Genomic DNA, 27737 nt, shown 5'->3' with positions numbered 1-27737 from the left:
AGCTGTTGTGTTACAGCCCATTTCCAGTCTCACATTTATTAAAAATAATTGCTCACATTTATTGAACTCTCATTATGGGCAGGTATTGTTCTAAATATGTGACATGGATTAACTCATTTAAAAGATGAAGTGAACAAAGATAAGGCGATCCCAAGAGGAGTGTCTACATTATTATCTCCATCTGACAGATGAGAAAATGAAGCTCAGAAAAATTAAAATAACTTGCCCAGAGTCACAGAGCTAAGAAATTTAAGTGGTGAAGTGGGATTAGAGCCCAGTCCATCTTGATTCTACAGCCAGTTTTTTGCTATTATATTCTGCATTTTTCTGTTGCATTCTCTACCTACTAGAACTTGAAAGGCAAGTAATTAGTAAATATTTGAAACCTATCCAGCATCAAATGAGGCCTTTTTTTACAGAGAACAACAGACTGTTTATTGTGATGGAGTATTGTGATGGCGGGGATCTCATGAAAAGGATCAGAAGGCAACGGGGAGTGTTATTTAGTGAAGATCAGGTATAAACTCTTCCAATTTCCCTTTTCATTTATATTAGGGATTAAATTTATAATTCCATAAATAATAGAGTGTTTATATGAACCTTGATTGGTAAAAATAATGGCTTAGTTTTTTTTTACAGTGTCAATATTCATTTATTTTTTCTTTTTCTTTTTATCTTTTAAATTATGAAAAGTATGATAAAACATTTATAGGAGACTTGGAAAATACAGGGCAAAGTTACATATGGTCCTTCTATATATTATTAATACAATTATTTTTTTAAATAGATACATTAAGATTTTTATTGGGAGTTTCAATATCAAACTCTCAAATATTTATAGAATGAATATACATAAAAGTGGAAGGATATGGTAGACCTTAAAAGCATCATGAACCAATTCAACATAATTAAGATTTATACAATTTTCACACAATAGTAGGATACAAATTCTGTTCAAGTTCCCATAGACCATAAACTAGGAGACCATGGGAATAGATCCAGGGACATAAAACAAGGTGAAGAAATTTCATGGTCTAAAGGCATTGAAATCATACAGAGTCTGTTATCACTGTGGAATCCTGGTAGAAATCAACATCAAAAGATATTTGAAAATAACCCACATATTTTCAAGTGCAGTCTGACATTTACCAAGAGAGATCTTCAACTTAGCCATCAAAGGCCTCAGTAAAGTTAGAAGACTGAAAAACCAGAGGGTGACTGCAGAGAAAAAAGCTTTAAATGAGAAATTAACCTAGCCTAGTGACGTTTTACAGGAGACAGGGATCAAGACCATCCTCATGGAAAAGAAATGCAAAAAAAGCAAAATGGCTGTCTGAGGAGGCCTTACAAATAACTGTGAAAAGAAGAGAAGCGAAAAGCAAAGGAGAAAAGGAAAGACATAAGCATCTGAATGAAGAGTTCCAAAGAATAGCAAGGAGAGATAAGAAAGCCTTCCTTAGCGATGAATGCAAAGAAATAGAGGAAAAGAACAGAATGGGAAAGACTAGAGATCTCTTCAAGAAAATTAGAGATACCAAGGGAACATTTCATGCAGAGATGGGCTCGATAAAGGACAGAAATGGTATGGACCTAACAGAAGCAGAAGATATTAAGAAGAGGTGGCAAGAATACACAGAAGAACTGTACAAAAAAGATCTTCACGACCCATCTGAGTGATGGTGTGATCACTCATCTAGAGCCAGACATCCCGGAATGTGAAGTCAAGTGGGCCTTAGAAAGCATCACTACGAACAAAGCTAGTGGAGGTGATGGCATTCCAGTTGAGCTATTTCAGATCCTGAAAGATGATGCTGTGAAAGTGCTGCACTCAATATGCCAGCAAATTTGGAACACTCAGCAGTGGCCACAGGACTGGAAAAGGTCAGTTTTCATTCCAATCCCAAAGAAAGGCAATGCCAAATAATGCTCAAACTACCGCACAATTGCACTCATCTCACATGCTAGTAAAGTTATGCTCAAAATTCTCCAAGCCAGGCTTCAGCAATACATGAACCGTGAACTTCCTGATGTTCAAGCTGGTTTTAGGAAAGGCAGAGGAACCAGAGATCAAATTGCCAACATCCACTGGATCATGGAAAAAGCAAGAGAGTTCCAGAAAAACATATGTTTGTGCTTTATTGACTATGCCAAAGCCTTTGACTGTGTGGATCACAATAAACTGTGCAAAATTCTGAAAGAGATGGGAATACCAGACCACCTGATCTGCCTCTTGAGAAATCTGTATGCAGGTCAGGAAGCAACAGTTAGAACTGGACATGGAACAACAGACTGGTTCCAAATAGGAAAAGGAGTACGCCAAGGCTGTATATTGTCACCCTGCTTATTTAACTTCTATGCAGAGTACATCATGAGAAACGCTGGACTGGAAGAAACAAGCTGGAATCAAGATTGCTGGGAGAAATATGAATCACCTCAGATATGCAGATGACACCACCCGTATGGCAGAAAGTGAAGAGGAACTAAAAAGCCTCTTGATGAAAGTGAAAGAGGAGAGTGAAAAAGTTGGCTTAAAGCTCAGCATTCAGAAAACAAAGATCATGGCATCTGGTCCCATCACTTCATGGGAAGTAGATGGGGAAACAGTGGAAACTGTCAGACTTTATTTTCTGGGCTCTAAAATCACTGCAGATAGTGATTGCAGCTATGAAATTAAAAGATGCTTACTCCTTGGAAGGGTTATGACCAACCTAGATAGCATATTCAAAAGTAGAGACATTACTTTACCAACAAAGGTCCGTCTAGTCAAGGCTATGGTTTTTCCAGTGGTCATGTATGGATGTGAGAGTTGGACTGTGAAGAAAGCTGAGCACCAAAGAGTTGATGCTTTAGAACGGAGGTGTTGGAGAAGACTCTTGAGAGTCTCTTGGACTGCAAGGAGATCCAACCAGTCCATCCTAAAGATCAGTCCTGGGTGTTCATTTGAAGGACTGATGCTGAAGCTGAAACTCCAATACTTTGGCCACCTCATGCGAAGAGTTGACTCATTGGAAGAGATTCTGATGCTGGGAGGGATTGGGGGCAGGAGGAGAAGGGGATGACAGAGGAAGAAATGGCTGGATGACATCACCGACTCGATGATGAGTTTGAGTGAACTCCGGGAGTTGGTAATGGACAGGGAGGCCTGGCGTGCTGCGATACATGGGGCCGCAAAGAGTCAGACATGACTGAGCGACAGAACTGAACTGAACTGAGAACATGTTTGCATTTGAACTTAAATTGAATCTCTGTTTGAGAGTGAACTTTGCTTGAGAAAGGACAGCGTCTTATTTTTGGACAGTCTCATGTAGGGTGCCCCTGAGATGGATCTTAATGGCTGAAAAAAAAGTGAATGAGAATGTTCCTTAGCCACTTCAAATGTGATGTATTTATAGCTTCACTCATCTTCCTTTTACCAGTGAGTACGCTGTTTTAAAATAGATTTCCCACTTTGCTGGGGAGGATAGAAGCTCTTTTTCGCAATGGCTATTTAGTTTCCCTGGTTATTAAGAGAGAGAAGAGAAAAGGTGAAGAGTAACGGCCTCAATTCCGATTTTCTCTGAGCACAAACACATTTTTCTCCTGTACATTGAGCATCCTCTGATACCCTCTTGGAACTTTTATTCATGAAGGAGACAGGTGTTTGTAGTGGGGAAGAACTGGACTCCCGGCCTGTGTGATTGAAGGGAAAGGCCTCAGCCACAGCAGGACATAAGAATGGCCTGCCAGCTTTCTTCAAGCCCTTTGTTTCTCTGTTCTCTTTTAGGACACAACTGAGCATCTCCACTTTCACTTTTCACTTTCATGCATTGGAGAAGGAAATGGCAACCCGCTCCAGTGTTCTTGCCTGGAGAATCCCAGGGATAGGGGAGCCTGGTGGGCTGCCGTCTATGGGGTCGCACAGAGTCGGACACGACTGAAACAACTTAGCAGCAGCAGCTGCAGCAGGAATATTTATTCTTTAATCATTCATACATTCACGACATTGAACTTTAAATCAAAGAGGAAATTATCTGAGCTCTTAAATGCTGCTGCTGCTGCTGCTAAGTCGCTTCAGTCGTGTCCGACTCTGTGCGACCCCATAGATGGCAGCCCACCAGGCTCCCCCGTCCCTGGGATTCTCCAGGTAAGTACACTGGAGTGGGTTGCCATTTCCTTCTCCAAAGCATGAAAGTGAAAAGTGAAAGGGAAGTCGCTCAGTCGTGTCTGACTCTTTGCGACCCCATGGACTGCAGCCTACCAGGCTCCTCCGTCCATGGGATTTTCCAGGCAAGAGTACTGGAGTGGGGTGCCATTCCATTCTCTGCAGTATCCCTAACCTCTGTAAATTTAATCAAGCATTCTCCCTATGCTCATTGACATTATATATTAAATTCTATAGTTGTAGAAACTCTCCTTTCTTCTGATCTGGGTATTATTTTGCCACATTTAATAAAAATACTTTACGTAAGTTTGAATTACATTTCCCATGGTTGAGAAAGAACTAAAATTACAACTGATGGATTTTCCTGGTGATCCAGTGGTTAAGATTCTTCACTTCCAGTGCAGGGGACAAGTTCCCTGGTTGGTGAACTAAGGACTTCCCTTGTGGCTCAGACAGTAAAGAATCTGCCTGCAATGTGGGAGATCCGGATTCAATCCCTGGGTTTAGGAAGATCCCCTGGAGAAAGGAATGGCTACCCACTCCAGTATTTTTGCCTGAAGAATCCCCCGGGACAAAGGATCCTGGCATGTGATCCAGTCCATGGGATCGCAAAAAGTTGGACACAACTAAAGCGACTTAACGCACATGCCCTGGGTACTCAGATTCCACATGCTGCACAGCACAGCCAAAAAAAAAAATTAGAAGTGAATCTTAGTATCTGGAATATAGTTTTTTCCCTCAATTGTTTTCCTGTCTCTGTTTTGGTGGACAAAGAACCATTGAAAGTTTAGAATTGTTTAAATAAATCTCTGTAGGCATCTGAGTGCAAGCGTGTATGCCTAGTTGTGTTTTCCTACTCCAGGGGAACTTCCAGACCCAGGGATCGAACCTGTGTCTCCTGAATGGGCAGGCAAATTCTTTACCACTGCACCACCTGAGAAGCTGTCTACAGTGGCTCAGTGGTGAAGAATCTACCTTCCCGGTTCGATCCCTGGGTCAGGAAGATCCCTTGGAGAAGGGCATGGTGACTCACTCTAGTATTCTTTCCTTGAGAAGCCCATGGACAGAGGGGCCTGAAGGGCTACAGTCCATGGGGTGGCAAAGAGTTAGACATGACTGAAGCGACTTAGCAGCAGCAGAACAGTTTAATAAAAAGACTCATGGTCAGCTAAGGTAAAATAAAATGATAACTAAGAAATAAACCATATCTAAGAAATAAAATTCAGCCCCCTGCATTTTGGGAGTGCAGTCTTAGCCACTGGACCACCAGGGAAGTCCCCTGTTTCTGTGTGTAGTATTCCTTTTCATACCAACATGTTTGGATTGCCTTTTCACACTTCGTTTTTCCAGCTGTAAGGAGAACATAGGATGGGATGATGGTATATCTATTCACTTCATTCGCATAACCACACACACAAATGTATTATTTCTCTCTTCGTGCCTGTTATCATTGAAGGTAGTTCAGTGATCAGCAGACTGCTCACTGGTTTTGTTTTATGTTCCCTCTACAGATTCTGAGTTGGTTTGTACAGATTTCTCTAGGACTGAAACATATTCACGACAGGAAGGTTTTACACAGGGACATAAAAACACAGGTAACAGCTCAGAGACAAAATCAAGAGAATAGATCTTTTATTTTCTTGAAATATCTCCAACAACATAGACTTTTCTCCACTTTATAGAACATTTTTCTTAGCAAGAACGGAATGGTTGCAAAGCTTGGGGACTTTGGTATTGCAAGGGTCTTGAACAAGTAAGTACTTTTAAAAATCATTTTTCCTTCTGTTCATAACAGCCAAAATATGTATTTTTAGGTATCAAGAATTAAGAAGGTATTAAGAGCTTGGTTTCTCAATAATTTTGGATGATTGTTTATATAAGTATGTTAAAGTATTCAAATGGTACATTGAGATTAAAATTTGCGAGACATATCTTGGCATAGTAGAAATGTTGGCAGTGCTGTATAGTGTGATATAAGCTGGTCAAATGAGATGTGACTGAAATGTATGTAAAGTTAGTGAGCATTTTGTGAAACAGGAAAATTAACACCTGCTTAGGAGAGTATATTGATGCAACTGTTTCAAAAGACAGTTTGTTGATAATAAATGCCAAGAGATTTTAAATGTTCTGAGAATTTGTCCTAAGGGAATAATTTGAAATTTGGAATAGTTTAAATGCCTAAAAATTGGGTAATAGCTAAATTTTATAAAACTTGGCACAGTCATGTACCTGAATATCGTTTAGCCACTGACATTTATGATTTTGAAGACTTTTTGATAATGTGAGAACAAACTTTGTTGTATTAAATTTAAAATTTTAAAAACAAGAATTATGAATTTCAAATACACTATAATCACAGCTATGTGGAAAGTATGCATGGAAAAAAGACAAGAAGGATATACATCAGAATTTTAGCACTAGTTGTTTGAAGGTAGTAAGATTCTTGGTAATTTTTTTCTTCTTTATTCCCTTTTCCATTTTCCAAATTTTAAATCATGAGAGTGCATTACTTTCGTTATTGGAATGAGGGAAATTTTTACATGTGAGAGTTTGCAAAATAACAATGGTACCTTTTCGTGCAGTCTTTAAGCCATAAGTTTTTTTTTATTGTGTAGAGTTTGGGTTAATGAATTATAAGCTTAAAATCAATTAATTTTATTACTACATTATTAATATACTATATTTTAATAATAATAATGCTTTATTTTAATATATGAATACATCAAATTTTGTGTTACTTTTTATACATTTTTCTTACATGTATGTGTATATCTTAAGCCTTTCCTTACTTCAGTAACGCACTATGTTATTTTATTGTTTAATATAACTTTCCTAGTACCATGGAACTTGCTAGAACTTGCATTGGAACACCATACTACCTGTCCCCAGAGATCTGTCAGAATAAACCCTACAACAATAAAACGTGAGTTGCTGGCTTTTGGTTTGAAAGTCTTAGTAAAATCTTATGGATTCTTTTTTATGGTGCTTTGTAATTTCCTTTTCTTCACCTGTGAAATGAGAATCGCTGTGACTGCCTCTGACCACTTCAGTGTTTCCTAAAGCTTTCACATTTATTTAGAAAAGAGATATGTCTCTTCCTCTGATGATAGAAGTGGTAGAGTAGCCTTGAGAATTGAGGTCACTGTGATGTGCATCTTTGTACTTGATTCTCAGGCTTTCTAAGCACTGTTGAGCCTGTTGCAGCGAAGTGTTGTGGATGGGTCAGGTGGAAGGTCTGGTGACACAGCACAGGTTTCGGAGCCAGAAATCCTAACCCTGACTTGGTCAGCGACTTGAGCAAGTCAGTCAGTCTCTGCAGGTCTCAGTTTCCCTGTCTTCAACAAAGGTGTTAGCTAGGTGATTGTTAAGGCATCTTCCAGCTTTAAAGATCAACAAGCTTTGACGTTTGTGGTACTAGAGCCTACTGTTTAGGAGTAATATTAATATAGTTTGTGAAAGTGTTTGTCGCTGTCACGTTCGACTCTTTGCGACCCATGGGCTGTAGACTGCCAGGCTCCTCTGTCCATGAAATTCTCCAGGCAAGAATGCTGGAGTGGGTTGCTATTCCCTTCTCCAGGGGATCTTCCTGACCCAGGGATTGAACCCACATCTGTTGCATTCGCTGGTGGGCTCTTTACCACTAGCTCCGCAGACAGCCTTAATATTAATATACACAGTGATAAAAGATAAAGCCAAGATAGTCTTTACTTCCATGGAGGAGAAGGAAAACATTTCACTTTTCAAAGCTATCTTCCAGTTGAACTTGTTGGCTTTGCAGGAAGACCAAGTTCCTTTGTGGAGTTCATTGTCTATTTGTTTACAAGAGTACCCAAGTGATATTTGACTGACTTTGAAAGAGATAAATGAAAAGCCAAGCCCTAAAGAAGAGTGGTGAACATTTCTCCACATAGTAGAAGAATGGGCATTTTTGGAAGCTATCCTCTGACCTAGAGAAGGAGGTTGGCCTCAAGCTGACCAGGCATGCAGCTAGTGTAGCCAGGGTGGAAGGACAGGCTTTCGAGAGCAGAGCGCACTCAGTGCTGCAAAGAGAGACCCCTGGCTCAGCAGCATTGTTTTGTTGCCTTGCACTACTTTTTAAGCATCTAAGTCAACATTTAAATATGTTGATTTGATGCTTTGAATAATTGGAAGATCCTAGCAATAAATCATTACCAAACTGGGTTAATTCACATAATGCACAGCAAGCCAAATGCTGAGACACTGAGGTTTGCAGCAGAGGAAGAAAGGGTTTATACACAAGGCAGCCAGATGAGGAGACTGGAGAACAGGTCTCAGATCTGCCTCCCTGCCAGCGAGGGATTTGAGATATTTATGGGATGAAGAAGCAGCATGGTCTTAGGCAGGCTTCCCTGGTGGCTCGGTGGTGAAGAATCCGCCTGCAATGCAGGATGGTCTTAGGCATGGGGAAAGGGGATTGGAGGTGAGGTAACTGGTGTTCTATGCAGACATAGCTGAGTTTCATGCATCTTCATAGGATGCATGTTCAAAAATGGAAATGTTTAGCGTGATCTGAGGGGGGATTGGTTTTGGCCCTCTGAGGTCAAAGGTCATTTATTGGACACCTGCACAGGCCTAGTTTTAGCACATTTTAAGTTCACTGAGTACCAGATATTCTGTTTATTACTTAATCTAACTTTGGTTCTGTCTATGAGTTTGAGTGAACTCCAGGAGTTGATGATGGACAGGGAGGCCTGGCATGCTGCAATTCATGGGGTCGCAAAGAGACAGACACGACTGAGAGACTGAACTGAACTGAACTGAACTGATAGCCTTGAGTAGAACGTTCCTTTCTAAATCAACCAAATGTTACCTATTGAATCAAGTAATCCACATTTGAGTTCTTCCTCCCTCCTCCAAATTTCTCAAAATTCCATATGCATACACATTTTCTTTGAGCTCATCACATGAAGTTAAAGTAAGTATTGAGCCATCAGATTGTAGCAAAGCTTGTGTACCTTTTCTCTGCTGGGAATCTGACAAGCTACAATTTTTTCTCTAGTCTTAGTAAGAGTAAGAATTGATAATGTCCTGAAAGCATTTGTGAAAACTTGTCACCCTATATAAAATTGTAAAGATACACAAATATAATTGACTGTAAGGATAAAAGTTTAAATTGAGAATTATCCATAATTCTTGGCTTATAAACTCTTATCTTTCCCAGGGATATTTGGTCTCTTGGCTGTGTCTTATATGAGCTCTGCACACTCAGACATCCTGTAAGTATATTAATCATCAGATTATCTTGAATTATTGAAAAGTATATAAATGAAAATAACCTCTGAAAGAAAAAGGTTTTTTTAAAATATAAATTTATTTATTTTAATTGGAGGTTAATTACTTTATAATACTGTATTCGTTTTGCCATACATCAACATGAGTCCGCCACAGGTATACACGTGTTCCCCATCCTGAACCCCCCTCCCTCCTCCCTCCCCGTACCATCCCTCTGGGTCATCCCAGTGACAGCAAAAGAGACACAGATGTATAGAACAGTCTTTTGTTTGGTTTTATTAGATTGTTAAAAATTATATGAACAAGATATTAACAAGAATGATAGCTCCATATATACCAACATGGGACAATATCCAAGCTATATTATTAAGTACAAAATCCAAGTTGAAGAATAGTGCATAGAGTATGAAAAAAGTGTTAGTCACTCAGTCGTGTCTGACACTTTGTGATCCCAGGCTCCTTTGTCATTTAAAAAAGCAAGAGATAAAATTTCATATCGTATGGTCTCAACTTGGTTAAAATAAGTAGTATTTTTTAAACGACTGGAAGAAAATATATCTCTGGGTGGTGGAATTGTATGTATTTTCCCTGTTTATAATTTCCTATACCTTCTAGTTTTGGGAAACGAGTAAACATTTTGATAATAAAGAAACTAAAAAGCCCCTTGTTTTAAGTAATATGATGTTTCATTGAATAACTGCCTACATGTTGATGGAAACAATTCAGGGCAGACCATGGTACTCTTAAGGAAAGCTTTTAACATTGTTTTGTTTCTCAAAGTTATTTTACTTTTTAAAAATTAAAAATATTTTAAATGCTTTGTCTTATAGTTCAGTTGGTAAAAAAAATTCCCCTGTAGTACAAGAGACCCCAGTTTGATTCCTGGGCCAGAAAGATCTGCTGGAGAAGGGGTAGGCTACCCACTCCAGTATTCTTGGGCTTCTCTTCTGGCTCAGCTGGTAAAGAATCTGCCTGCAACATGGGAGACCTGGGTTCAGTCCCTGGGTTGGGAAGATCCCCTAGAGAAGGGAAAGGCTACCCACTCCAACTATTCTTGCCTGGAGAGTTCCATGGACAGAGGAGCCTGGCGGGCTACAGTCTATGTGGTTGCAGAGAGTCAGACACAGACTGAGCGACTTTCACTTCACTTCCTCCTCTTTTTTTAATTTCTTTATTTTCGATGTTTATTTATTTACTTATTTGACTGTGTCAAGTCTTAAGTTGTGGCTTGAAGGATCTTTCATTGCACAGACTCTCTAGTTGTGGCAGGAGGGCTCAGCAGTTGCCCCATGCAGGCTTAGTCCCTCCGTGGCACATGGAATCTTAGTTCCCTGGCCAGGGAGCAAACCCATGTCCCCTGCATTGCAGGACGGGTTCTTAACCACTGGACCACCAGAGAAGTCCCTCTTGGTATTCCTTTAAATATGCGCATTGAATTTTTCTCTGACTTAGTATCACCATTCCTTGTCCTTTCAGTTTGAGGGTAACAACTTACAGCAGCTCGTTCTGAAGATTTGTCAAGCTCATGTTCCTCCGATATCGCCAAGGTTTTCCCGTGACCTACAGTTCTTAATATCCCAGCTCTTTGAAGTATCTCCCCGAGATCGGCCATCCATCAATTCCATTTTGAAAAGGCCCTTTTTAGAGAATCTTATTGCCAAATACTTGACTCCCGAGGTGAGTTTGGAGGTGATTCTGTTTGGATTTTGACAGAGAGTTTTGGCTAGTGAGTCCTGATACACTGTTATATTTTAGGTCATTCACGAAGAATTCAGTCACCCACTCTTACATAAAGCAAGACCATCTGCTTCTCGACCTGCTGGGAAGGTGGCCCCTGGTAAGAAGGACTTAAGTGTGCAATCAGAAGATATTTATTGTGTGTGTCTCACGCAGTGATTTATAGTATATGGTTGACAACATTAGCAGGGAAATTCCTCCAGATTTATTGAATGTGGACATTTAAAAAATATGAGCACTATAAGCAGGACTTCCCAAGTGGTGCTTGCGCTAAAGAACCCATCTGTTGATGCAGGAGACATGAGATGAATTTATTATAGCAATAATATGATTTCTTATTAATCTCAATGCCTGAGACCTACAACACATCTTTATATTAAACCCAGACAATTCTAGCCTACCTTTATGAAGCCTCGTACTAGCTGCAACTGGAAAATCTGCCCAAATCGGCCTATGAAGTTTCGATCTCTGGGTCAGGGAGCTCCCTTGGAGGAGGGCAGGGCTACCCACTCCAGTATTCTTGCCTGGAGAATCCCATGGACAGAGGAGCCTGGTGGGCTACAGATCATAGGGTCGCAGAGTCAGACACGACTGAAGCTACTTAGCATGCACGAGCATTATGAACAGGAGAAAAATTTTTGTTGAGTGGTGACCTGTGGGCGTGCCTGTACATCCAGCTCATTCATGACCTGGAGGATTCATCTCCTCTCTTCTCATCAGTCAGGAGAACTTGATGAAGCAGTGGATTTGCTGATAAAGAGAGGCTCAAAGGGGTAGGATCCAAGCTTTACTTTTGTGTAGGGAAGGGGTAGAGAGTCAGAGAAGGGTCACAGACAGACATGGAATCATGAGATGAAGCTTGTATTTTTGAACTAGAGAGAATGGACTGAAGATTAAGAGTTCTCTTGCAGAGGCTGGTTTGAGCTGAAGTTAGGATCTTGGACCTAACTGGTAACAGTAGGAGAATTGTTACTATGTGATTCCCAAAGAAAGCAGGTGATACCTAATGGTAATGAGAAACAGGGGAGCTGCTTTAGTGACGGTATCAGGAATCAGCTGATGAAATACTGTATGTGTGTTTGTGTGTATGTGTAAGACAGACAGACATTAAAGAGAAAAATTACTAATTCAATTAACATTGTGAAATAAGAACAGCAGGATTTTTCAATTCCTTTCAATTCAGTTGCTCAGTCGTGTCTGACTGCAAGTCCATGGGTTGCAGCAAGCCAGGCTTCCCTGTCCATCACCAACTCCTGGCGTTTACTCAAATCCATGTCCATTGAGTTGATGATACCATTCAACCATCTCATGCTCTGTTGTCCCCTTCTCCTCCTGCCTTCAGTCTTTTCCAGCCTGAGGGTCTTTTCAAACGAGTCAGTTCTTTGCATCAGGTGGCCAAAATATTGGATTTTCAGCTTCAGCGTTGAATGAATGAATGAATATTCAGTCCTTCCAATGAATATTCAGGACTGATTTCCTTTAGGATGGACTGGTTGAATCTCCTTGCAGTCCAAGGGACTCTCAAGAATCTTCTCCAACACCACAGTTCAAAAGCATCAATTCTTCAGCGCTCAGCTTTCTTTATAGTCCAACTCTCGCATCCATACATGACCACAGGAAAAACCATAGCCTTGACTAGACAGACCTTTGTTGACAAAGTAATGTCTCTGCTGTCTAGGTTGGTCATAACTTTTCTTCTAAGGAGCAAGCGTCTTTTAATTTCATGGCTGCAGTCACCATCTGCAGTGACTTTGGAGCCCCCAAAAATAAAGTCTGTCACTGTTTCCACTATTTCTCCATCTATTTGCCATGAAGTGATAGGACCAGATTGCCATGATCTTAGTTATCTGAATGTTGAGCTGTAAGCCAACTTTTTCACTCTCCACTTTCACTTTCATCAAGAGGCTCTTTAGTTCTTCTTCTCTTTCTGCCATAAGGGTGGTGTCATCTGCATATCTGAGGTGATTGATATTTCTCCCGGCAGTCTTGATTCCAGCTTGTGCTTCTTCCAGCCCAGCGTTTCTCATGATGTACTCTGCATAGAAGTTAAATAAGCAGGGTGACAATATACAACCTTGACATGCTCTGTTCCTGATGTGGAACCAGTCTGTTGTTCCATGTCCAGTTCTAACAGTTGCTTCTTGACCTGCATACAGATGTCTCAAGAGGCAGGTCAGGTGGTCTGGTATGCCCATCTCTTTCAGAATTTTCCACAGTTTCTTGTGATCCACACAGTCAAAGGCTTTGGCATAGTCAATAAAGCAGAAATAGATGTTTTTCTGGAACTTTCTTGCTCTTTTGCTGATCCAATGGATGTTGGCAATTTGATCTGTGGTTCCTCTGCCTTTTCTAAATCCAGCTTGAACATCTGGAAGTTCTCGGTTCACATACTGTTGAAGCATTGCATTGGAGAATGTTGAGCATTGCATTGCTTTACTAGTGTGTGAGATGAGTTCAATTGTGTGGTAGTTTGAACATTCTTTGGCATTGCCTTTCTTTGGGATTGGAATGAAAACTGACCTTTTCGAGTCCTGTGGCCACTGCTGAGTTGTCCAAATTTGCTGGCATATTGAGTGTAGCACTTTCATAGCATCATCTTTTAGGATTTGAAACAGCTCAACTGGAATTCCATCACCTCCACTAGCTTTGTTCCTAGTGATGCTTCCTGAGGCCCACTTGACTTTACATTCCAGGATGTCTGGCTCTAGGTAAGTGATCACACCATTGTGATTATCTTGGTCGTGAAGATCTTTTTAATATAGTTCTGTGTATTCTTGCCACCTCATCTTAATATCTTCTGCTTCTGTTAGGTCCATGCCATTTCTGTCCTTTATTGTGCTCATCTTTGCATGAAATGTTCCCTTGGTATCTCTAATTTTCTTGAAGAGATCTCTAGTCTTCCCCATTCTATTGTTTTCCTCTATTTTGCATTGATCACGGAGGAAGGCTTTCTTATCTCTCCTTGCTATTCTTTGGAACTCTGCATTCAGATGGCTGTATCTTTCCTTTTCTCCTTTGCCTTTTGCTTCTCTTCTCTTTCTTTTCTTCTCATCTATTTGTGAGGCTTCCTCAGAAAACCGTTTTTCCTTTTTGTATTTCTTTTTCTTGGGGATGGTCTTGATCACTGCCTCCTGTACAATGTCACAAACCTCCATCCACAGCTCTTCAGGCACTCTGTCTATCAGGTCTAATCGCTTGAATCTATTTGTCACTTCCACTGTAAAATTGTAAGGGATTTGATTTAGGTCATACCTGAATGGTGTAGTGGTTTTCTCTACTTTCTTCAATTTAAGTTATTCAATTAAATGGCAGGATTTTTAGCCATAACCAAATATCTCAGCTTCAAGGATGAGGAGGAACCAGTGAGAGAGAAATATTACCCACTGTGATGGAGAAATTGTTATAAACTTAAGAAAGTTATAAAGGGAAAGTGAATGGATAATTCTGCTATGTTTAATTTGATTTGACATCATTATGTTTTGGTCTAGATTGAGAATGTTTAGAAAGTAGATAAGTAGAGCATGAGAGAAAGTGTATTGTCTACATTTCCAGTATAGGACAGACGGGGAAACAGGAACACGTGGGTAAAGCTGATAAATACCAACATGTTAGAAGACCCACTCACTCATCCATTTCAAACAACAGTGGGACCTGAATGCTGCAGCCTGATAACCCAAGCTCTGATGACTACATTTAATTACTTGTAATTAATTTAGTTAATAATTGAACTACTAAACATGCCATTATGTTATGCATATTGTTTCTGTAAATGTTAATATTCGCTCGTAAGTTCTTAAATAGTAGACGATTAAATAATTAAATATTACTAGAACTATGTATGGAGAAGGAAATGACAAACCACTCCAGTATTCTTGTCTGGAGAATCCCATGGACAGAGGGGCCTGGTGGGCTGCAGTCCATGGGGTCACAAGAGTCGGACATGACTGAGCGACTAAAGAGAGAGAGAGAGGAACCATGTAAAGGAACCCTGGCAAGAATGATTTCCTCCATCCAAAGAAAATGCGTAGTCATTTTCCATCAGCCCTTCTCTTTGTGAGTATAAATGTTTCTGGTTAGACTTTCACTTTCACTTTTCACTTTCATGCATTGGAGATGGAAATGGCAACCCACTCCAGTATTCTTGCCTGGAGAATCTCAGGGACGGGGGAGCCCGGTGGGCTGCCGCCTATGGGGTCGCACAGAGTCAGACACGACTGAAGCGACTTAGCAGCTGCAGCAGCAGAGTGAACTTATGTTTCAAGTGAACATAAATGTTTCTGGTTAAAGTGTGTTATGAAATGCTCCATATGCTTATACTCTCACAAGTATAAAAAATTTTTTTAATGAAGTTGTTTTCTTTTGGTTAAATAGATTCTAAAATACAGAAAGTGAGATTCCAGGGAAAGTGCCTACCAGGATCAAGGATAACAGTGCCAAATAAGAGGAAGGACGTATTATATAGAAATGAATGGAGACCACCAGCTGGAGCCCAGACGCCCGTATCTGTAAGTCATGCTAAAGCATTCCTGTTGTTTTAGCAGATGGTCTGTTCTACAGAACTACTTGCACATGCTCATGAGGTACGAGGTTCACTAGTTTTGTACTTATAATAAAATTCTGTAATTAGCATTAAAGTGGTAGTTCATGGGACAACTTCTAGTTGTTATATATATTTTTAACAATGCTGTATTTTCTTATAGGTATTGTATGTATTAGTTTTTTTAGTAATTCAATTCCTTTTCATGTCTTTAAATAAATAAAGTTTTTCTATATAGGACAAGTGAGTAGAATAGCAGCAGAAAACTTTCTGCATTCATACTCCTAATTCTGATGTTGTATGTAATTGAGGAATTATTATAAAATCATTGATTTTTTTTTTTCCTGAGTTGCTTTATGCCAGTTGTTTGAATCCATTTCATCAGAATGTTGAATCTTTTAGTTTTTGCTAGTGAAATGCTTCTGGCATATAAAATATCTGTTGTATTTTAACTGAAGAATGATATTCTTAAAGAAGGCTCATGGTATAATTACAGGACCATTTGAAGTACATTTCCTAAGTGTTTACTTGCTATCTAGACATTTGATGGCACCCCACTCCAGTACTCTTGCCTGGAAAATCCCATGGACGGAGGAGCCTGGTAGGCTGCAGTCCATGGGGTCGCTGAGGGTCGGACACCACTGAGCGACTTCACTTTCACTTTTCACTTTCATGCACAGGAGAAGGAAATGGCAACCCACTCCAGTGTTCTTGCCTGAAGAATCCCAGGGACGGGGGAGCCTGGTGGGCTGCCATCTATGGGGTCGCACAGAGTCGGACACGACTGAAGCGACTTAAGGAGCAGCAGCAGCAGACGTTTTAGCAAATATGTTGGTGTACAGATAGATTTTTGAAACTATTAAATTATTGCCCTTTATTTGATGGAATGTGGCTTAACTTATTAAAGAATTTTGAAAGTATGTTGTAATTTAGAATACTCTGTAGCAAACCTGCAGGAGGCTAAAAAAAAAAAAAAAAACAAGAAGAAACATCTAAAAGATTTGTAGGTGGATGATATTAGGAGAACATATTGCTGGTTCTTCAATCCTCTGAAAGCTTCTGCTAATGCAGTGCAGTGGGAGGTCTCCGCAGGAACTATCTTGGATGTTGTTATTACCGTTTGGGATTTTAGAGAAAATCCTAAAGAAGCTGTTTTTTCCTTCCAATACTTTTCTGTATTTCTAGCCATTTTTCAACTAACTAGTAGTACCTTCTTTTGGGTTGTGCATAGGTAAACATTATAAAACTAAGAAAACAACTTGACACTTTAAATGTTTAATTTGTATTTAGACTGATTAGCCAGATTTTACACATTTACTTTAATATTTGAATAGGATTATGTGAATGTGCCATTTTTGTAAGTTAAAGATGGTCAAATATCTATAATTTCATATTTAATCTAACATATATATTGTGTGTGTGCTCAGTTGTGTCCAAATCTTTGCAACCCCACGGACTGTAGCTCACCAGGCTCCTCCATCCATGGGATTCTCCAGGCAAGAATACTGGAGTGAGTTGCCATTTCCCCCTCCAGGGGCTCTTCCTGTGTATATGAACAACAACAAATAAGTTTATGAAAAACAGGAAATAATAACACAGTTTAGTTTCATATCTTGGGTTGGATAGATAATCGCTAGGTATTTTTGATATACTAGCCATGAAGTACACGTGACTCATATTCTCACCTGAGCAAAATTATTAACTGTGGTGCTGCAGGCCTTTGGCTTCTAAAACATTTTTCAGTTCTAGGATTTGGGGATTGTAAGATTACTGAAAAACGAGTCTAGAGCAAGAACAACAAGATAACTTCTATGCCTTGTCTTAGCTGTGGTCACTACCAAGCAGTCAGTTATTATAGATTTTAATCCTGTATTAAAAAATACAACTCTCTTCCTTTTAATCCCTCAGGTAAAAATGGTAGAAAGGCCCAAACTTCCTGCAGTGTGTGGACATTATCATCATTTTTATGCTCAACTTGACTTGTTGAGGGAGAGAGCGCACGGACCAAATTACCACCATGTTCCTCAAAAAGATAGCAGAGATGAGGAGAGTTATGATCAGGAAGAAAGCCACAGTCCACCTCCAAGTCAATGGTAATGTCATAGTCTAACTTAAACTTTCATCCTCTGAATATATCTTGCTATATCAGCATTTATTTTGAAGTCTGTCCAAATTCTCCTAAAACATCCAGGAGGAATCTCCAGACTGTTCATTTAAAATACTTAATTCACCGTTCCCTTGACACTTTTTCATCTCAAGTTTGATGTAACTAGTCTTATTCATGTTGCCATTTGACTGTGGGCACAGATTCATACTCTTGAATTTTTCATATTGTTTTCTTCTTTCTGGTAATGCCGGAGACCTGGGTTCGATCCCTGGGTTGGGAAAATCCCCTGGAGAAGGGAACAGCCACCTACTCCAGTATTCTGACCTGGAGAATCCCATGGTTGTATGGTCCATGGGGTCGGAAAGTGTTGAACATGACTGAGCGACTTTCACTTTTCACTTTGAACTCAGAATGTCACAGTTGATTTGTGAATCTCATCGTGAAGCTGAAAATCCACTTGTCAAATTGCTGCCTATAACAAGTTAAAATTTCTACTCAAGCTGAACGTTTCTATTTCCTAAGGCTTGCTGAATACCTTCAGAGGAAATGTGAAGCTCAACAATATAAGTTGAAAGTGGAAAAGCAATTGGTAAGTAAAAACCAAATATAAGAGGCCATCAGAAATTTCTAACGCTTTCTCTGTTCTCAAATATTCATGGTTCCTTAAGTTGAAGTTCATTCCACGTAGAAGATTAAGACTAGTTTTTAACAGCTAAAGAAGAATATTGGGAATAGGCTTCAGTTAGGGTCTGAGAAGCCTAGTCCCTTCCCTGGCTCCATTACTTGCTGTGTGACGTTAGGCAGAACATGCAGCCTCTCTGAGCTTCAGTATCTTTCTCTATAAAAGCTGTAGATAAGCTTCAAGGTCCCCTTCAGTGCTGCTTTTCTTTGATTCTAGTTTATTAGAATTCTACACATTTTTAAAAATGGATTATCGTATTTGATTTGAAATGAAAGTTAAACTATTCCCTTAAGTATAGTGTCAAAATGCTGGGGCTGAGTGAAATTGGATATACATCCTGTTTGCATTGCTCTTACTTTGAGCTGCTCAAAAGCTTTAGTTCTCTTCCCCTATCTAACCCCAAGCTCCAGGGGTTGCTGAACTTTTATAGATATTTGATTCCACAATTACAGTTTGCCAGTTCAGAAAACAAATCTAGGTGTCTTCCAGGGTAACATAAAATATTGATTGCTTAGAATAAACAATACCAATGGTTTTATTCATTTACTTTTTTAAAAGTTTCATGTTTAAGAAAATTCTGCTCACTATAGAAAAAAAACTCAATATAATTATTATCAAATAGTGAGATTGATAATATAATTATTGTTTAAAGGATGAAGTGCAGGTCAAGTCATAAGATGGTTCCAGAATGCAAATACACTTGATAAATTACTTTATTCCAATAACAGGGCCTTCGTCCGTCTTCTGCTGAGCCAAATGACAACCAGAGACAAAAGCTAAGAAGCGATGGGGAAGGACCTAGATTCTGGGGGCTGCAGTTCAGGAGAAATGAAATGAAGGAGCAGGTTAGGAACTGTCTGCTTCCAAGGGCTGCCGCTCTATTTCTCTCGTTGTCTTTGTACTGTAATACTGTGTTGCTTTGGGGAGGGTGCAGCAACCCACTCTGGTGTTAATATTCTTGCTTGGAAAAGCCCATGGACAGAGGAGCCTGGGGGGCTACAGCCCATAGGGTCGCACAACTGAAGCAACTTAGCACGCACACACGCTGGGTATTATTGTTTTTAGCATCTATGGTGCACCTGAGAGAGCTCACTATACAAACACTTGCTGGATACACGGTGTGATGTACCAGGCTGAGGGCTCAGGGGAGACAGAGACGTGTATTTCACCTTCTCAGAGAATGCAGTGTAGCTGAGTTCATAGGGCTTTTTACCTCGGATTGATCAAGTAACTGTCCATCCTGAACATTTTTGAAATTTGTATTCGTTCCCTCAGGCTGCTGTACAACACGCTGGGCAGTTTGAAGCAACAGAAATTTACTGTCTCAAATTTTCTGGAGGCTTGAAGTCCAAAGTCAAGATGTCAGCAGGGCCATGCTCCCTCTGAACTCTGGAGAGGAGTACCTCTTTGCCTTTTTCTGGCTTTTGGTAGTTGGTCTGTGATGCTCAACCAACTCAGTCTCTGCCACTGGACGTGTGACCAGTGACCATCCTCCTCGTGTGACCATCTTCGTCTTCTTTTTTTTTTTTAAAGGAGTCTGCTTATTTTTTTTTTAATTTATTATTATTATTTTTTATTTTTGGCCACACCATATGGTGTGGGGCCCTTCGTTCCCTGGCCAGCGATCAAACCCGAGTCCTCAGCATTAGAAGTGCGCAGTGTTAACCACTAGACTGCCAGAGAAGTCCCTGGCCATCTTCTTAACAGGACAGCCGCTGTATGCATTAGGGACCCACTCTGCCCCAGTTGTGAACACATCTTAGCTTAACTATTCACCTCTGCAATGACACTGTCTCCAAATATGATCTTATTCTGAGGTCCTGGGGCTTAGGACTCCAGCGTATCTGTTTTGGGGCACAAAACTCAGCCTATCACAGGATTATATGTACAGACATTGTATGTCAGTAACATATTTGGGGTTATATACACAAAAGAGATTGTTCCAAGAGACCTTATCCTCACTGGTGGAAGTACCCCAGGCAAAGTATAAGGCAGATTATCATTTTGGGGAGCACTGACTTTTCCCTTACTACGTATCACACGTTTCTAAAATCATAGGCTGTCTTGGGGATGTCCCTGGCTGTCCAGTGGTTAGCACTCCATGCTTCCAATGCAGGGGCTGTGGGTTCGATCCTTGGTCAGGGAACTAAGATCCCACGTGCCGTGAGGCATAGCCAAAAACAAAAAATAAAATAAAAATAAAATCATAGGCTGTCTAGGAGTATTCTGTCAAGTTGTTCGCAAACATTTAACATTTCCGAATTGGGATTGCTTTCCAGGAATATTGGAAGCAGTTAGAGGAAGTACGCCAACAGTATCACCATGACATGAAGGAAATTAGAAAGAAGATGGGGTGTGAAGTGGAGGTAGGTAAATTCATTCTTCTAAAGGAAATGTTGAGGGACTGCCCTGGCAGTCCAGTGGTTAAGACTTCTCTTTCTAATGCAGGGTGTGTGGGTTCAATCCCTGGTCGGGGAACTTAGATCCCACATGCCTTGTGGCCAAAAAACCAAAGCATAAAACAGAAACAATATTGTAATGAATTCAATAAAGACTTTAAAAATGACCCACATTAAAAACAAAATGTTTAAAAAACGGGAACAAAATGTTGCTCTATTGATTCAGAGCTAACTAAACTGAGCAGATATTAACAGTAATGATCTTTTAAAAAAATAATTTTAGATATTTAACTATATTTGACCGTGCTGGATCTTTGTTGCTGTGCGGGTTTTTCCTAGTTGTGGTGAGCAGGGGCTCCTCTCCATTACCTGCTCGGCTGCTCTGCAGAGCTCAGGCTCTAGGGCATGTGGGCTTCAGTCACTGTGTGCGTGGACTTAGTAATTGCAGTTCCCAGAGTCTAGAGTACAGGCTGATTAACTGTGGCCCATGGGAGTAATGATCTTCTCATCAACAAGATAAACTGTATCATGCAAACTTTTTTTTTTTAATAGGAAAACTGTCAGGTGTAATGGAAGCCCCACTTTAATATGGTTTACTTGAGGCTTCACAAGGTGATGGGGCTGAGAGTCTCAGTGAAGAGTGCCTGTTATTAAATATGGTTGATCGTGTTCCCTGTGAGTCAGTCAATAAGTATTGACCAAGCAGGTATTTTATTCCAGAACCGGATTAGACACAGTGCCGGGAGCCAGCACACAAGATCCCACCCATGACAAGGTCATGAGGAGAAGACCTGACAAGCAGGCAGATCAGGACTCCAGGGATTTTGAAAAGCTGCCCCAGGCGCTCATCTTAAAGATGATATCTATCTTTCTGATGCTTGCTGTATTAGACTGCTCCCTAATTTCTGTGACACAGGCAGAAGGCCTTCCCCAATCTCTTTCCAAACAAAATCAACTTTAATCAATATGTCCCCCGGACGGTGGCATCCTATAAGATTATCCAGGATGAGAAGAATATTTCAATCTAAACCCTTTTTTGCTAGCATTTTAGTTTGATTGACAAATGTGTTTATGCCCTTAGTACTAATGCCCATGACTGTTCACAACACCTTAATCATAAACAGCATAAAGAACCTGAGCACACAAAAGGCCCTAATAGGCACAGAGCCCTTCGGGGGGTGAGGAAGCCCTATTAGAGAACATAAAAAATATTATTCTATAGAGTTGTTACTGGATCATTGCTTGCTTGCTGTGCTCTTAATGTGCTGAGGTTGTACAATAAAAACTATGGTTAATATAGTTAGGAATTTAGGAAATAAGAGTTTAGCCCTAGTGTGAAAACAATAAAACAATTGTTAATTTTAGCCAAGAGTATAAATTTAGATGGTGACTTCTGCAAAAGAATTGACCTCTCTGTTACATGCTGCACCTTTACCCTATGAGACTGCAACTTTTCTGGTTTTTGTTAAGCTTAAGGCAAATGGAACAATAAAGAATAAGTAACAGGAAACTGGTTTTACATTCACCTGGCCTGCAGGAAAGAATGTCAGTAGGCCTTAGGGCCAGAAGATAATGTACATAAAATAAGACCCTTGTAAACAAAGAAGCTGGAGAAGGCAATGGCATCCCACTCCAGTACTCTTGCCTGGAAAATCCAATGGACGGAGGAGCCTGGTCGGCTGCAGTCCATGGCGTCGCTAGAGTCGGACACGGCTGAGGGATTTCACTTTCACTTTTCACTTTAATGCATTGGAGAAGGAAATGGCAACCCACGCCAGTGTTCTTGCCTGGAGAATCCCAGGGACGGGGAAGCCTGGTGGGCTGCTGTCTATGGGGTTGCACAGAGTCGGACACGACTGAAGCAACTGAGCAGCAGCAGCAGCAAACCAAGAAGTATGCAGAAAACATCCTGGGTGTCGTAAAGGGCAAACTGATGTAATGTTAAACTAACTTTTGCTTGGTCATCCTTAACATGCAAACTCAACTGTCTTGGCGAGAGAGAGACAGAGAGACCAAGCTCGGGTATGAAGCAGGTCTTTATACCCTGAGTTTGCACGTTAAGGATGAGTGACTGAGTGACTAACACACACAACACAAATACGCAACTGATTCTAAAACCTGTACCCTTTCTAGCATAGACACTTCTACCCATAAATAGTTGTAAAGATAAGACACCCACGTGTGAAGCAGTGATGGGGTAACTGAATCTGGTTAAGCCCTGTGAGTGCATGGGAGTAAACATGAGTGGGATGAGCTGGTGGAGGAATTTTCTGGAAGAAGAGAGATGGGGCCCAAACTGGGCCTGAGAAGCAGAGTGGAGTTTGGAGAGGCAGAGCTAAGGAGGAGGGCATCTGAAGGAACCACACAAAGCTTCAGGCCTGGGTGCCGTGGGAGGGGCAGGCTGGACGTGCTTATCATCAGAGCAGTGCATGCGTGCTAAGTCGCTCAGTCGTGTCTGACTCGTTGCGATCCTATGGATTGTAGCCCTCTAGGCTCTTGTCCATGCGATTCTCCAGGCAAGAATACTGGAGTGGGTTGCCATGCCCTCCTCCAGGGGATCTTCCCGACCCAGGGATCAAACCCCCATCTCTTACCTCTTCTACCTGCAGTGGCAGGTGGGTTCTTTACCACTAGTGCCACCTGGGAGCCCAGAGCAGTGGTTTGGTTAATGGTGGTGAGCCTTGTGTTATCCTCAGCCCTGTTTTTTAAGGCAGGTCTGGGATGGGAAGCCTGCATGCAGGAAAGATGGACAGCAGACTTTTCTAGAGCGGCCAGGAAAGGAGCCCCCGAGGGAAACGGAAGGTCACATAGGACAGAGGCCATAAGGGAGTTCTCTCCAGCCACGCCCCCAGATCCTCCCCGGGCCATTGTCCTCACGAGACCCCATTCAGGTCTAGCAGCTGAGGGTCAGCAAGTGGCCTTTAGAACCGATGCAGAACCAACCTTGTTGATTGTGTATAATTTATGTTGAAGGAGGACTCAAAAATGAGCTGGAAAACCTACTTGGTGAAGAAGAGTGACCTGCCCATCCACCATGAAGCATCTGAGGAAGAAGCCCCTGTGCAGGTGATGGTTATTGTTAGACAATGCTGTGTTTTCCAGTGAGTCTGCTCCAGCCTGGTGTTCCCATCCCTCCTTGTGCAGTAGAACCACATGGGAAAGTTTAAAAAAACTCAATCAGGACCCTCTCTGGTGGTCCAGTTGTTAAGACTCCAGTGCAGGAGTGTGGGCTCCATCCCTGGTTGGGGAACTAAGATCTGGCACGTTGCATGGGGTGCTGCTCCACAAAAAAAAAACACACAAAAAAACAGAGCAATCAAAAAATAAATAAATAAAACACCTGGACTCCATCCCAAATGGTCTGGGGTGGGACCCAGGCATCTTGTTGTCAAGAGCTAGCTGGTGAGTTCGTGCAGCCAAGTTTGAGAACTGCTTCCGGGGTGGAAGAAATTTCTGTTGTCCGATGGTGTTTGAATCTGAGTCTCAAAGACACCTCTCAATAAATCTCACGGTTAGTTTATCTTCAGACTTACTTTTTTGGCATTAATAGGGCAATGGCACCCCACTCCAGTACTCTTGCCTGGAAAATCCCATGGACGGAGGAGCCTGGAAGGCTGCAGTCCATGGGGTCGCTGAGGGTCGGACACCACCGAGCGACTTCACTTTCACTTTTCACTTTCATGCACTGGAGAAGGCAATGGCACCCCACTCCAGTGTTCTTGCCTGGAGAATCCCAGGGACGGGGGAGCCTGGTGGGCTGCCGTCTGTGGGGTCGCACAGAGTCGGACACGACTGAAGCGACTTAGCAGAGCATAAGGAACTGTGCAGAGCTGAATGATCAAATGGCTCACAAAGGACTTCTTTTTTCCTCTGGGAGGTCTTTCCCCTTCATCTTCAATGCGGTGCCCCAAGGGCTTGATTGGGGGCAGGTGAGAGGAAGCCATGTTGAGTGAAGTGAAGCCTGAACAGCCTCCTTGAGTGTTTGTTTTTGTGAAAACCTGGGGACGTTCACAAGAGGCAGTTGCCCAGAGCTCTAAAGTGGACTGAGGTTGAATTTTCTACCCAGTGTGATGAATGGGGCTTCAAGGTCTAATAATGTTTGACATGAATTTCCCCTGGGTCGGGAAGATCCCTTTGGAGGCGGATGTAGCAACCCACTGCAGTCTTCTTGCCTGGAGAATCCCACGGACAGAGGAGCCTGGGCTACAGTCCATAGGGTCGCAAAGAGTCGGACACGACTGAAGTGACTTAGCATGCACACACTAAATATGACACTTCTCATGCAATTGAGACAATCAGACTACACAGTCAAATCAGACAACCAACCTCACAAACATAAGTAAGAGAGCAGAAGTCAGAGTCTTGTTTCAGAGTGTATAATATTGCAAGGCAGGAAAACACCCTTCCCAGGGTTGCGGGGCAATCAGCCAATAACAATTCAAACTGATAGATGTGAAGTACATACAAAGGGTGTGGCCCACAGACGAGGCAGTAATTAACATCTATGTGTAGGTATGTGTTAGTCGTTTAGTTGTGTCCAACTCTTTGCAACCCTATGGACTGTAGCCCACCAGCCTCCTCTGTCCATGGGGATCCTCCAGGCAGGAATACTGGAGTGGGTTGCTATTCCGTTCTCCAGGGGAATATATATATATAAACACATGGAGACTCATAAATTTCTGGCTTGCAAGGAATAGTACAGTTTACCAAGATGTGGAAGAGAAGGGAGCAAGCTTGTATGTCAGGGGTGGGCCCTCAAGAGCTGCGCTTTGGCTGTGTTGAGTCAGGAAGATCTGAGAGACCACATCCCTGCTTCAGGTCTCTGCCCCACTGTTCCCTCCGCCTGGAACATGCTTTCCACAGACCATCCTTAGCCAGGGTCCAACACCATTCCAGAGCTTCAGTCAAATGCCAGGTAGGCTTTTCCTACATTACTGTCCTGCTCTACTCACTTTCTGAGCTATTACTCTGACCTTCTTTTCTTTATAGCACTTAACACCTTCTGAAATGACATCATTGCTTTGCTGACTCATTTACCAGTAAAATGTAAGCTGTGTGTCAGTAGGGATGTTCACGTTCTGCACCATCCCATCGTGCAGGGAGTGTCTGGTCCACGGTGGGTGCTCTATATGAGATTGTGGGGTGAATGTTAAAGTGAGGATGGTACCAAGTAGGCAGCTGAATTGAAAGACAATTCTTAAAGACACGTTTAAGAGTCATTGCATAAAGATCACATTTAAATCCCTGGAAATTACTGAGACCTCCAGGTATTGTGGAGAAGGAAAAGGCAACCCACTCCGGTATTCTTGCCTGGAGAATCCCATGGACAGAGGAGCCTGGTGGGCTACAGTCCATGGGGTCGCAAGAGTCAGACTCGACTGAGTGGCTAAACCACCACCATCCGTGTACTGAGGAAGAGAACGGCAGAGGGCCCAGCACTGAACCCCAAGAAAGCTCAGGGTCTCAAGTTCACCTCTTGACCATTCTTTGGAAATTCTTGTCAGTACTTTTACAGTCTTCTCTTCTCCTTTAAATTACCCATCAATTTTTAGACCCTCCCCTCCTTCCTTTGTGGAGAAGGAAATGGCAACCCACTCCAGTGTTTTTGGCTGGAGAATCCCAGGGACTGGGGAGCCTGGTGGGCTGCCGTCTATGGGGTCGCGCAGAGTCGGACACGACTGAAGCGACTTAGCAGCAGCAGCAGCTCCTTCCTTTGTAGTATCACGAGCTGTGCACTTTTTTGTTTTCCTGATTAAGATCATAAGCTTCTTAAGGAAAGGATCTTATAGTCAAAATTATAATCTCTGTAATTTTTTATTTTTTTACTTTTAGTTGCATTGAGTCTTCATTGCTGCTTGCGTGCTCTCTCTAGCTGCGGCAAGCGGGCGCTACTCTTCGCTGCGGTGGGCGGGCTTCTCATTGCGGTGGCTTCTCTTGCCACAGAGCACAGGCTCTGGGCCTCGGGTCTCAGTAGCTGTGGCACTCTGGCTTAGTTGCTGCAAAGCCTGTGGGATCTTTCCAGACCAGGGATCGAACTCATGTCCCCTACATTGGCAGGCGGATTCTTATCCCTTGTATCACCAGGAAGTCCCCAAATTACACTCTTGAATTAGATTAGGTTGTATGGGACTGAAGTGATAAATATTGTCACACCATAGAGTTGCAATACTGGTGTTAAATGCATTAATATTTCAAGTTAATGGACCTTGTGGCCAAGCTTTTAGTGGTCTATCATTAACTTTCCTTTGCAAAATGCATGCTTTTATTCTCAAAACAACCGTCAGATTCATTCAAGAAATCAAATAATGTAAATAGACCCTGCTGTGAATTCAGCAATTGTGAAAATATAATTGTTTGATCAATAGTAAATGCTAGATTTTATTTTTTCTCTAAGTTTCAGGATATCGAAAGAGACTTAAAACAAATTAAACCTCAGAACATAAAGGAAAGTAAAAGCTTGGAACAAAAACATAAAGCGCAGGTAATAAACATTTTGTCTTAAATTTTTGTATTAAAATTCTGGCTGGGTCTCTGCAGCTTGTAATCCAGTCACCTACAGGATTTCACCCGCTACTATTTTATGGAATTGCCTTATTTTGTGATGTTAGACTAATGGTTTTAAGTATCTGTAATGTCAAATTGGGAGTTGTAATTTTAAGGTCGTCATTACTAAGATTTTTTTCTTGCTTTCTTCTAGAGAGGGGTAAAGTTTGAAATTAATTTAGACGAATGTATTTCTGATGAAAACACCCTCCAAGAGGAAGAGGTATGCCGTTAAGTTAAGTTTCTATTAGTAGAGATGAGAGACTAAGTGTCTTAGTGGCACATTTCATGAAGTTTTCCCGTAGAGGGTAGGGAAAATTTTCTAAACACTTCCTAGA

General features: G+C 41.4%; 1 protein-coding gene across 1 annotated transcript in view; it reads left to right on the top strand.

Annotated features, from left to right (window-relative positions):
• The window catches only part of NEK5 (NIMA related kinase 5), a 56310-nt gene that overhangs the window by 12650 nt on the left and 15923 nt on the right, over positions 1-27737 (top strand). The window contains exons 3-17 of the mRNA XM_068984667.1: positions 420-517; positions 5653-5736; positions 5824-5894; positions 6978-7064; positions 9324-9378; positions 10871-11071; positions 11150-11231; positions 15503-15636; positions 17577-17761; positions 18298-18364; positions 19186-19302; positions 20737-20823; positions 23830-23922; positions 27257-27337; positions 27554-27622. Of these exons, the coding sequence (XP_068840768.1) occupies positions 420-517; positions 5653-5736; positions 5824-5894; positions 6978-7064; positions 9324-9378; positions 10871-11071; positions 11150-11231; positions 15503-15636; positions 17577-17761; positions 18298-18364; positions 19186-19302; positions 20737-20823; positions 23830-23922; positions 27257-27337; positions 27554-27622 (1511 nt within the window). The remainder of the gene's footprint in view (positions 1-419; positions 518-5652; positions 5737-5823; positions 5895-6977; positions 7065-9323; positions 9379-10870; positions 11072-11149; positions 11232-15502; positions 15637-17576; positions 17762-18297; positions 18365-19185; positions 19303-20736; positions 20824-23829; positions 23923-27256; positions 27338-27553; positions 27623-27737) is intronic.

The sequence above is a fragment of the Capricornis sumatraensis genome, chromosome 12, assembly GCF_032405125.1.
Source record: "Capricornis sumatraensis isolate serow.1 chromosome 12, serow.2, whole genome shotgun sequence".
Classification (NCBI taxonomy): Eukaryota; Metazoa; Chordata; class Mammalia; order Artiodactyla; family Bovidae; genus Capricornis; species Capricornis sumatraensis.
This window is presented reverse-complemented; position numbering and strand designations above follow the sequence as displayed.